We start from the raw sequence: 12943 nt of genomic DNA, 5'->3' as shown, positions 1-12943 counted from the left end.
GCAATAGATTGCCAGAACTTTTTCATTTTGCAAATCTGAAACTATACCTATTTTAAAAATGTAACTCCCTGGGACTCCTGGGTGGCTCAGTGGTTGAGTGTCTGCCTTTGGCTCAGGTCGTGATCCAGGGGTCCTGAGATCAAGTCCCACATTGGGCTCCTTGCAGAGAGCCTGTTTCTCCCTTGGCCTGTGTCTCTACCTCTCTCTCTCTCTGTGTCTCATGAATAAATAAATAAAATCTTTTTTTTTTTTAAAGAAGGAAGCTAAAGAGAAAGGGACTTGGGTTCAACTGAAGTGCCAGCCTGCCCACCCAGAGGAGCACACTTTGTGAGAACCAAAGGAAAGGAGCCTGAGCTCCTGGAACCCAGTCCTTAAGAATTCATGGCAGGGTAAATGTAAAAAAACAAAAACCAAACAATGAAAATTCCCTACTTTAACTCTGGGTTTCCCTCCAGCCAGGCAGGCTGGGCACTTCATCATTATGGGCTTTAGATTTTCTTATTTTACTTCCACAGATATTTTCTGACCACCTACTGCTTCAGGCACTGCGTCGGGAAGCAAGTGGGGGACCAGGGTGGAGGGGGGGATGCCAGTAGTTGATAGAATGGAGGCAAGGCTGCTGAGATCACCTTTGACTCGGAGACCCCTTCGTGTATGTAAAGCAGCCAGGTAGACGATGACTCATGACGTTTCCAAAGCTGAGATGGTAGGAAACCCATGAGTTTTCATTTGTCTCCCGTGTTCCTCTTTGGATATATGCAGTTCTGTTCTCAATCTGTACCTACCAGGAGAAGCCAACCTCATCCACACTCTGAGCAGGCCAGTTAATTTTCTTTTTCTGTTACCAGGAATACGTGGCGTCACTGCTCTAGCTAATGACTGTAACTGTAAGCTTTCTTACAGCCTGCACAAGTATGACATCAAATCATATTTTTGGCATTCTCTCTGCCTCGCTAAACCAATTTGCTTCTCAATCGCTTTCTTGTTTCCCCTCCTCTCTCTGAACAGATATCATACGGTTCTTATTTTACTTCTTTCTCACAATTAGGATCTGTTAGCAAAGGCCCGGTTTGTGATATTACACGGACACAGACTTGCTGCAAATCACCATTACGCACTTGATTTGATCTGCCAGAGGTGCAATGAGCTACGTTACCTTTCTGATATTTTGGTTAATGAGATCAAAGCCAAAAGGATACAGCTCAGCAGGATCTTCAAAATGCATAAGCTGCTGCAGCAGGTAGTGTCATGAGACCTGGTACATTTCTGAATAGGAAGATAATTTTTTTTAAGGTTATAGGATAAAGGTCTGCCTGGGATAGCTTTGGAATTAAATTTGTAAGACGTTGAAGCATTGACTTTGATGATGTTTATTTAGTCCGGGTACCTTTGCAGTATCCATGGCAAGTCTAGTATTATAAGCATTCTGGCTTCTTTTCTGAATATTGAGATCACAGTTGTGATGGCTTCCTTTCTATTTTGGGCACATCCCTGAATCCTCTCCTCTGGTGATAGTTTGCAGTCAGAGCACCTTTCAAAGCCCTAGAGGCATTTTGCTAAAGCCAGAACTCCTTCCACATTTCATAGTTACCGCAATAAGAAATTAAACAGTGACTGGAAGATACTCCTCCATGGCTTGTAGATCTGGCCCCTTTCAGAATTAGGCAGCGAAGGGGAGATCTGGCCTTGGAAGTGGAATGTAAAATGAGGATATCATTTATAGACATTGTATCTGAACATGAACATTTTAATCAGTTCATCTCCTTCTTTGGCAAGGAAACTTTTATCCTTGTCCTTGGCAATCACTATGCATTTATATTACACTTTGTGTTTTGCGAGGCGTTTTCATATTTCACTTATTGATTTTTGGAAAATAGCATGCAGCTGAAGTGTTAGTGTTGCGAGTACGGTCAGACTCTTTACTGCAGAATGAATTCCTTGTTATGAAATAAATACAGTGCTTCCCAACCTTGGCTGTGCATCAGAAATACCTGTGGAGCTCTGCAGAAATCTAAATGCCTGGCTTAAGGCCCAGAGCTACTGAATCAGAATTTCTGGGGGCAGAACCCAGATATCTTTATTTTTAACAACTCTGAAAACAACTCTGATTCACAGAAGCCAGGGCTGGTAAACACTCCTAAAAGGACAAACATATTTCTATTTATTCATTCATGGTTTTGTGTATGTGTGTGTGTGATTTGCTCATCAGGCTCGTCAGTGCTGTGATGAAGGAGAATGCCTTCTAGCTAATCAGGAAATAGATAAGTTTCAGTCTAAAGAAGATGCTCAGAAAGCCCTCCGAGACATTGAAAATTTTCTTGAAATGGCTTTGCCATTTATAAATTATGATCCTGATACCCTACAGTATGAATTTGATGTAATTTTATCTCCTGAACTCAAGGTAAGAGGCTGTTTTTTTTTCAAATGAATATATTTTTAAAACTGTAATTCCAGTAGTGTTGGCAAGAGTATTACTACTTCACAGCTAACTTTATGTCAAATTGCAGTTACATGCTTCTCTTAAGGATGAGGGGTGATATTAGTACCCCTGTGAAGCATCCAAGAATCCAAAGGCTTGGAGCGCCTGGCTGCTTCGGTTGGTAGAGCATGTGCCTCTTGATGTCAAGGTTACTGGTTTAAGCCCCACATTGGGTGTAGATTACTTAAAAATGACTAAATGGATAGACTTTTAAAAAAAAGCATCCCAAGGCTTTTTTCCCCCCCAAGGCTTTATGCTTGCTACATAATGAAGAATAAGTTCTTTTTGAGCTGTGACTCCATTATTTTTCAACTCTTTTCAACATACTAGGAGATCTCACATACATTGTTTTGCGCATCCTTAGAGAAAGGGCTAAAGCTATTCTAGGAGAATACTGGGCCTGTGTCAAGAGCGTTCTACTCCAAATGTCTTGTCTTCCTGCTGCAGTTACAACCAACAGATGCTGTGTGGACACAGATCTGGCTTTCCTACTCAGTTTGAGAATGAAGGGATAAAGAAATGATTTCAGGCTTCTTGGGGGAGGGGTGCAAGCAGACATTGGTATTAACAAGGTAGAGAGATCTGTGGGTCAGTTCAGATCCACCGTGTTGGAGGTGTCATGAAGCACTCTCCCCACATTGTAGTTAAGAGCTTTTGTGATGCTATTTATTGCCAAAATGTGTAGTTGACTCTTAAGTTTGGAACAGCATCTAAAACCATGCTTAGCTGCAGATCTTAGGGGATGCCCCAGAAAATCAGAAACGTGGCCAGAGCAATAACTAAGTGATTTCTCTGGAAGCAACCAAGCTAATCTCTAACTGCCTCAAATCATCTAGGAGGGTCTAGGAGGAGCTTTTTACGACACGGAAAGATAGAGTGTCCTGCAGGCTAACATGTAACAAACATCTGTAATGGGGCTTAACTGGTGGCTTTCTTGTGCTAAACATGCCTTCTTTTCCAGCCGTTATGCCTTCCAGCCATGCAGGGTAAATAAAGCACTTTACACAGTGACCTATTTCATGACTACTTGAGAAATTTCTTCAAGCTGTTTAGGTTGAGATCTTCTGGGTTTATGACTGTGGGAAGATAGCACATTAATCTGTTTTCTGTTGCTTTCCTAATGTTTTCTAGTTATACGTTAAGCTCTAAATTACTTTTTTGACCGTCTGAGTCTGAGAAATGTAATAAGATTTGTCATGACCCCAATTCAGAAAATATTTCTCAGGAGTCTCATGCAATCCGCAGGTTCAAATGCAGACCGTACAACTCAAGCTGGAGCACATCCGAAGTGTATTTGAGAACCAACAAGCTGGTTTCAGGAACCTGACAGATAAGCACGTGAAGCCAGTCCAGTTTGTAGTGCCTGCTTCCGACAATTTGATCAGATCTAGAACATCACTGTTTTCACCTAAACATGGTAAAGTATCTTACATTCACTTTTTAAAAGTCTTCTTTTTCTGCTGTTGATCATTCCTCTTGATGTAAATACCTAATGCATTCTTCAGTCTTTAGCATCTTTAAGCATCTTTGGTCCCATTTAAACTGTTAAACGAGGCATGAGTCATGGTCCAGATTATCATACAATAGTAAAACATAGTAGTAATATAGTGTAGTAGAGAATGAAGAAAATCTGGACTGAAGACTGTGAACCATGCAATGAGTGTGAACATTTTACAAGCATCAAACCCACCCCTTTCTTCAGAAGGTGGAGAAAAGTGTATGAATTTGGTACACATGGGCACATGCATGCATATGCACACACATATTTATAACTTACGTGGATAAATTATTATTTGGTTCTTATTCGCTTCTAGTAAGTGAGTGGCTTAGATAATAGAATGGATTGCCTTTTCTAAGTAAGTGTGGGTCAACAGAATAATTTTGCTAGTAATTAACTGTTAGAGTCCACTTATTTTGTTTTAATCTCTGTAGACCTGCCTTAACCATGTGATATCCATTTCCATTCTACATTCTGTAGGATAAAATAACTCTCCTGCATGTGGTGGTGAACTAATCTGGAAGTAAGATGATTCTATTGCCCAAAGTTGCCCTTGAGCTGTGTCTGGGGCCAGGGCCTCTTAGGGAAGATTAATTTGGCCTCTGGGGCACTAAGTTAGTTGAGTGAGTGGACCTGGGACGCATTTGGTCTATCTGATCTGAGAGGATCAGAGACTTCATTAATGTGTGGGAAGTGCTTTGAAATTCAGAGAAAGCTTGAACCAAGCATAAGGAGCATAAAAACCTCAGTCAGGCCCAGCCTGGGTCACGAAAACGAGGTGACGAAAGCATGTCACTAAGCTGGGACACTAAACATTAGGTAGTTAACAGTTATTTAAATAAAAATAGACTCACAAGTAAAACTATGAACAGTGCCCTAAGTGGAGAATATTGACCAAGAAGATACTGGGCAAAAGAATAAAACAAACCCCCCCAAACCAATAAGGGAATACAAACCAACAGCTCTGAGAATAAAAATAGGATAGGTTTCTATTCCTTAGCAGCAGACAGACCTCAGTTAGATGTTTGGCTCTGTTTATTGGCTGTGTGAGCTGGGACGGTTCACTTAGCCTCTTTTAGCCTAGTTTCCTTGTTTGTCAAATAAGAATAACTATTCCTACTGACTTGAAAGTGTTGCTGTGAAGACCAAAAGAAAAAAAACTTATTAAGTATAAGAAGTATTGCATAAACTAGACCACCCATCTGACAAAGGTTTCTTGGTCTGTAGTCCTCTAAAAAGCTCAGCTCCTCTGAAGGCATTAATCACGAGAAGTACATTTTGTTTTATTTTTTTCCTTTCTGATATTCTTATTTAATGGCATTACACTTTTTTTCTGCAGTGGGAGTTGGATACTCTTTCTTTCAAGCATGTAAACTTTTTTCCAGAGGTACCCATCTTTATTACTTTTCTTCGGTACATTTTCTGAGTTCGTGTACATGCGAAAAACCAGTTTGACATCCAAAAAGCAGCAGCAATTCATTCTTGAATTTTGCCTATAATTAACTTTCTCCCTTTTTTCATAACAATCATCCATATTCTCTCATCGTTAAACTTACCTTGGAAAATGACAAGCTAGTGAAAAGTAGCTTATGCTTCTAAACTCAATCTCATCAAATGATCACTCATAAAAAGAAACCAAGAAAAACAATTCGCAATGTTAAAAATGAAGCTTTCTTTCATTTTAGGGACTCTTGTGTCATCCACACACAACTACTTGTTGGGAGTAGCTTGAATTTTCTTCAATTTAAGATGGCCTAATGTATTTATGTGGAAGAAGGCAGCTGACTGAATAAATGATGTGGATGGATAAATGATTTTTCATCATTTATATAACTTAAAAGCATCATTTTTAAATTAAATCAAAGCATCATTTATGCTGCATTGTTTATGTTACCCTATTGCTCTGTGAGTAATGGGGATTATAACAATCAGCTCTAAATAGTTCTTTAAGACTTCTAATTGCTAAGCCAAATATATAAGATTTGGTCAAATCAAATTGTGTTAATCTTCATTACAATAAGTCAAACTTGTTTTGTTTGTTTTTGTTTGTTTATTTTTATTAATTTACATCAAACAGAATCCTGTACCTACCACAGTGCCTGGCAACTAGCAGGAAACAGTAAATATTTGTTGAATTATATTTTAAAAAGATTTTATTTTGTTTTTGAGAGGTGGGGTGCGACCAGAGGGAGGAGCAGAGGGAGGGGCCGAGGGAAAGAATCTCAAACAGACACCACGCTGAGCACAGAACCCTAACCTCCCTCGGGGCTCCATCTCACCATCCTGAGATCAGCACCTGAGCCAACATCAAGAGTTGGCCACTTAACACCCGAAGTAATATTTACTACAGAGGGAAGTTAGTGAAGAACATTGTGGGGGGTAAAGTGTAGTTTGAACTCCCAAAACTAGCTCTAGTCTGCATCTTTCTCATAAGCTTCAGACCTGCGTTTACCATCTGCGGCCTTGAATTTCTTACCGCAGCGCAGACTGCACACGTACCCCCACCTGATAGCCTCTCCTGCAAACTCCTCCTGGGTTCCTTATCCCAGTGAATAGTACTGTCATGCCCCCGCTCGTCTCCGCCTGGGACACTGGCTTCCCCTTTGCACAAATGCCCCCCCCCTTAATCAGTCACAGAATCCACCTCTTTCCATCCTCACCGCTGCTGCTCGCTGCCACTACCTTCATCCAGGCTAATGTCACCTGTTGCCTTGACAACTGCAGCTGTCTCCCCGGTTCCCTACTTTTCTGTTTCAAATGCCTCATCTTGCCTGTTGGACTTTACCATACCGATCTCTCTCTGGGACACTATTCCCTTCCCTCTCCCTCTCCCCTCTGCTGGCTTCTTTTCCTCCATCACATTTCTTGTCCCTAGTCCACCTGCTTCAGGTAAGCTCGCCCACCTTGGCCCCTCCTGGGCGCCCCTTTTGGTTGAGTGATCATGCTGTGTGGTAACAAGCCATCTCTTTTGGTAGACTGTAAACTCCACTAGGACAGGGACTGTGTGCAGTTCATGTTTTTGTCCCAGCACCAAACACAGAGCTTCGCATATAGTACAGGTGCTCCATAATTGTAGATATCTCTATGTCATTCAAAGAATGAATTTCTCTACCTTGCTTTTCAGAAAAAGCTGCGTTCCTCATGAGTTGTGCATATGTTCCTTTTTCAGCTCTTAATAGAGTTGCAAATAATTAATGAGTAAAGCTAATTAGTAAGGCTCCCTCAGTTACCTTTATAAATAAGTTTGGAGCTCTGTGTATCAGGTGTCTTTAAAGTGGTGAACATCAGTTTTTAGTGAGAAATTGATTTTATGTGGCAAATGCCACTAAGTCTAACTTATATATTTACACATATGATTTATAACATAAAACTTGGATATAAAATATTTTAAAAAATTTTAAAATTTGAGTGTAGTTGACACCAAGGTTACTTTAGTTTCAGATGTACAACGTAGTGATTCAATATCTCTATACATTATGCTATATTCGGTACTTAAAATACATACATATATATGTATGTATGTATGTATGTATTTTAAGTAGGCTCCACACCCAGCATGGGGCTTGAACTCATGACTCTTAGATCAAGAGTTGCATATGCTACTAACTGGGCCAGTGTGAGCCCCTGTGAAATATATTTTTATTTTCACTCTTTTAAAAAAGTTTTTTAAAGTTTATTTATTTAAGTAATCTCTACACCCAACGTGGGGCCTGACAAGATCAAGAGTTGCATGCTCTTCTGATGAGCGAGCCAAGGGCCCCTAAAATATACATATTAAAAGATTTTATTGATTGATTTGACAGAGAGAGAGAGAGAGTGTGCACAAGCAGGGGAGAGGGCAGAGGGAGAGGGAGAAACAGCCTTCCCACCGAGCAGGGAACCTGACACCAGGCTTGATCCCAGAACCCCAGGATTATGATCTGAGCTGAAGGCAGATGCTTAACTGACTGAACCATCTGGGCAACCCTAAAATATATTTTTAAATAATTAAAGTGAAGTATAAAATTTAGAGCACATAACAGCATAGCCTTTCCCTGACTGTGCCTTGCAGCAGTTCCTACCAAGGAGGAAAGGGCAAAAAGTGTATTTCTTGCATAGAGAGATGAGACCCGTGCAGCCTGTGTGAGTGGCAGCCTTTTTAGCAACTCTGAAAATAAGGAATGTGAATGACCTAGTCTTACACTGGACCATGCCCTGGGGTTTGTAGGGACATTCAACTCCTTCCTTAATAATATAGGGGCTCACCCATTGTAAACAGAACAGAAAAGATTAAACAAAGAAAAGGAGGGGTGTCTGGCTGGGTCAGTCAGAAGAGCCTACAATTCTTGATATCAGGTCGTAAGCTTGAGCCCCCCCATTGGATGTAGAGATTACTAAAAACAAACAAACTTACAAAAAAGACAGGTAACTTCACTTTCAACATGTTAAAAAAAAGAAAAGGAGAGATTAAACAGGAAGAACAGAAAGATTAAAGCTTGGAATTCTGATGAAGTTGTTTTGTTTTTAGCATTTTAATATGCCTCGGAATTGTTTTATATAGTTGTTAGAAGCGCATATTCTGACAGTAGACTACGCAGATTTGAACACTGCCTCTGCTTCTTGGACAAGATACTAACCTCACTTACTTATCTATAAAATGGGAATGGAAATAGTACTTATGTGTTAATGTTGATTTGAGGATGAAAAACCAAAATGGATGTGTAGGGCTTAGAGCTGTCTGGCATGTAGTAGGTGCCAAATAAATGTTAGATGCTCTAATTATTAGTTACATTCAGATTTTTTAGAACTCTTTTTGATATAGTTAGTCTGTGAGCTACAATCTAATTAAATGCTTATATGTCAAAATGAATACTAAATCTACAAATAATTATGAATACTAACACTTAACCTTCGTGCTTGCTTGGCAATCAGGTGAATGTTTGATGAGTCAGAGAATGGGTGAATACATGGCAAAATGGTGCTCAATAAGAAGTTGAAATCATATAGATGAAACTAACCACTCAACTGTTTTGTATGGTGTGATTTAAAAATACTAATATAAATATGTTAGAATATTCATAGCTCTCTATTTAATAAACATGCATGCATTTTAATTAAAAGTGTTGATTTTAATTCTGGTTTGAAATTCCTCTTTCATATTTTTCTACTAGGAAAGAAGACTTGGAGACAAAATCAGAGCAACTTAAAAGTAAATACCATTAATTAATTCAAAATTGAGTTTATTGCTGTAGTTGCAGAATTGGTATGGAGGCCTCAACCATATTTTTAATCCACTAAACCAACATTGTGTGTTTGAAAGCCTATTTAATCTAAAAGAAAAAGCTGCTGCTGCACAGGGTCTAATTGCAGTGCTGGCATATCCCCAGGTGCATGAGCAGTTTCTTAAGTCTTGGCTCAAGTTCAGAATTAATTTCTCTAAAACATCTATACGTCCCAGCTTCTCTTTCCTCCACCCCACCTCAATAAACTTAAATAAGTATTGCACCTTTCTACAAAAGATTTCTTTCATAATTGATTACATTCCTGCAAGTATGAAACATGGACGAAGGACAGGTTCTAATGGTCCGTACTCTGGGCTCAAAAAAGACATCTATTAGTTTCTTGATAGATACCAGTCTCCTTCTCAGTTTTCCATGATATTCTGATATCTGCAGAGTAGCCTCATCACAGCTGTAGGGCCCTACATTTTCCTTGTGTCTTCTTGATGGTAACTAAGGACAAGAAGGTAGATATCCAAGAGGTAGTATAGCAGTGATAGAGATTGTTGAGCAACTGTAGAGACTACCTGGCTTTTAATCCCAACTCCGTCAGTTACTGGGCATATAATCTTGGGTAAGTTCTCTGGAACTCCATTTCCTTATCTACAAAATGAGGATAATAACAGAACACCCTCATCATAGAGTTAGTATAAAAATAAGATTATATTTGGGAAGCATTTTCAAATAAAGCGGGGCATATGGTGGCATTCTAAGTGTTGTATGTCATGATTGGCAGGCCAGTGAGTGACCTATACTGATATATATCATGCCTGGTTATCATGTTGTCCAGCTACAACTTCTGTTTTCAAGAAGGAAATAGGCTGAGTACCAAATTCCATAGTCTTTTTTTAAAAGAGTTTATTATTTATTCATGAGAGACACAGAGAGAGAGGCAGAGATACAGGCAGAGGGAGAAGCAGGCTCCTCACAGGGAGCCGGATGCAGGACTCAATCTGGGACCCACAGGACCATGCCCTGAGCCAAAGGCAAGCACCCAACCACTGAGCCACCCAAGTGTCCTATCCCTAGTCTTAACAGGTCTTTCGGTTCCAGTTTCCACTCATGACACCTTAACATTCCTCTACGTGGATTTATTCCATTTACATATCCCAGGGGAAAAATAGGCTGTGGGTCTGTACATTTTCTTGGGGAGATTTCTAGCTGGTGAACCCAGTTCCAAAATGCACACATTCTTCCACTTCAAGTCAATTTGCACAATCCTTAGGCATTTAAACATAAATATTTATGTTTCGAAACTTTCCAAACTTGTATTTCAGAAACTTGCTAGGAGTAAATGATGCATACTTATCTGATGAGTGAAAAACTATGCAGCATTATCAACCTGTGTTATAGTATTAAAATGATAACTGTTGGTACATTCAGATAGAGCAAATCAAAACATATTCTTAAGGAGGGAGCATAATGGTGGCCACCATGAGCTTGACTGTGTTTCATCACTTATTAGGTATGTGACCTTGGCCCAGTTGCTAAACTTCTCTGAGCCTCTGATTTCCCATATATAAAGTGAGGATAAGTATGCCATAGCTTGCTAAATTGCTGGGAAGGTTGGATACTATGATCCGTGTTAAGTACCTATAATTGTGCCTGCATAATATATAGGAAGTAGTCAATTAATGTTTGTGCCTTTCCACATGATGTGTTTGTGATGTTTTGTGGAAATGCTTTTTAGCTGACAGATCCTGTACTTCATTTTGGGCTCTACATAGTAATGCTACATTTACTTGGAGTTCAGGCATTTTGTAGTCTCCAAAGTCCAATACAGCCAGGATCCCTGGAAGATACTTCTAAGGCTTCTGAAGAACAAATAACCATCACGGATCTCATGTAGCTGACTCAGTAGGCCAGTCCAATTCCTGTAGAGTCTTCAAAATAAAAAAAAATAATAAAAAAAATAAGATGGTGGGTTAGGATCTAGGAAGTCACTTGTAGCAAAAGCCAACATGTGGCAGAGAGCAGAGATGACATCAACAGGTTACAGCCATTTTAAGAAAGAATAGACAGTTACCTACAAGTTATTAGATTTTATCACATCAAAAAAAAAGATTTTATCACATCATTCATGTTCCTGATGATACCACTGAATCATTAGAAAGAGGGTCAGTGATGTTGTGTAGCCTTGGTTAGAGAACTCAAGGAATCATGTAATATTTCCTAGAAAATTTCCATTAAAAATCATTAAGGTTAAAAAGCTGTTTTTTTTTCTTCAATGAATAAGCTTTAGTTATCTAGAAATTAAACTTTTTATAAATTAACCTCACTCCCCCCAAATGCCAAATAAATGAGAAATTACTTAATATGTAAAATAAATTCTTTTTTTTTCTTAGAGTGTGCTCTAAAGCAGGGGTGGTGGGGTGGTGGTGGGGTGTGGTGGGAGAGGCAGAAGGAGAGGGAGAGAGAGAATCTTAAGCAGACTCCAGCCTAGTGTGGAGCACGACTTGGGGCTCCATCTCATGACCCTGAGATCATGATCTGAACCAAGATCAAGAGTCAGATGCTTAACTGACTGAGTCACCCAAGCGTAAAATAAATTTGAATTAGTACCTTAAGTCTGTCCTCTTTGGCAACTCAAATAATTTTTTATGAGTACATATCAAAGGTATTTCTAAAAAAATAATCCTAGGGTTATTTTTCAAGTTATCTACACAGGACCTAGAGAAAACTTAATTTGACCTAGATTTCCTTCAAGAAGAACTATACCTACATAGATGCTAATTTAACTTTTATTTTCATCATTTCAGATTGAAGTGGTGCATGATTGTCGGGAGAAGAGAAGTTCTGGTCAATCCTCCAGTTTGGACAATGACAATAGCTTGGATGTTTTACAGAAGTATTTTTCTTTATTGACATACACTCATATACACGTCTACCAGTAGGAATCTCTGATTCAGTGTTAAAGGCGAATGTGCTTGTATTTTGAAATCACAAAATGGGGTTCTGTTAGGTGGGATGAAAAGAACACTAGATGAGGTGTTAGAAGTCCTGGAATTAGGCCTGGCTAACCTATGCTTTGTTTGTGTGACTTGAAAATTAACTAGAGTTTTCCAGAATCTTCATTTCCTCTTTTGTAAAAGTGCATGAGACAGTGTTTCAAAAACTACAAGGGTTGATATCCAATGTTATTTTATAAATGTTAACAGTAATCATTGTTTTGTTTACTTTTATAAAATTATGTTTCTATTCTAGACATAAGAATCTTCATCTTTTTTTTTTTTAAAGATTTTATTTGGGGCGCCTGGGTGGCTCAGTCAGTTAAGTGACTGACTCACGATTTTGGCTCAGGTCATGATCTCAAGGTTGTGAGATCTACCCTCGCATCCGGCTCTGTGCTCAGCATGGAATCTGTTTGAGATTCTACTTGAGATTCCCTCTGCCCCTTCCCCTGCTTGCTTGCTTGCTTTCTCCCTCTCTCTCTGTCAAATAAAGAAGTAAGTAAGTAAATAAATAAATTTTTAAAAAGAACTCTTACAACTCAATGGTAAGAACAAAAAAACCCCCCACAAATTAAAAAAAAATTATTTGAGATATAGAGAGAGAATGAGCGAGGGGAGGGGTAGAGGAAGTGGGAGAAACAAACTCCCTGTTGAGCACGAAACCTGAGGCAGGGCTTGATCCCAGGACCCTGAGATCATGACCTGAGCTGAAACCAAGAATTGGATACTTCACCAACTGAGCCCCTTAGACGTCCCA

General features: G+C 39.3%; 1 protein-coding gene across 6 annotated transcripts in view; it reads left to right on the top strand.

Moving 5' to 3' along the window:
- The window catches only part of MCF2 (MCF.2 cell line derived transforming sequence), an 83447-nt gene that overhangs the window by 35267 nt on the left and 35237 nt on the right, over nt 1–12943 (top strand). For 5 of the 6 annotated variants that reach the window (XM_025460876.3, XM_049107528.1, XM_049107531.1 and 2 more), the window contains 6 exons: nt 1049–1240; nt 2210–2401; nt 3725–3896; nt 5317–5364; nt 9128–9165; nt 11995–12083. In XM_025460876.3, the coding sequence (XP_025316661.1) occupies nt 1049–1240; nt 2210–2401; nt 3725–3896; nt 5317–5364; nt 9128–9165; nt 11995–12083 (731 nt within the window). The remainder of the gene's footprint in view (nt 1–1048; nt 1241–2209; nt 2402–3724; nt 3897–5316; nt 5365–9127; nt 9166–11994; nt 12084–12943) is intronic. The other variant, XM_049107529.1, reaches the window with a different exon arrangement.

This window comes from Canis lupus, chromosome X (assembly GCF_003254725.2).
Source record: "Canis lupus dingo isolate Sandy chromosome X, ASM325472v2, whole genome shotgun sequence".
In the NCBI taxonomy this organism is placed as follows: Eukaryota; Metazoa; Chordata; class Mammalia; order Carnivora; family Canidae; genus Canis; species Canis lupus.
This window is presented reverse-complemented; position numbering and strand designations above follow the sequence as displayed.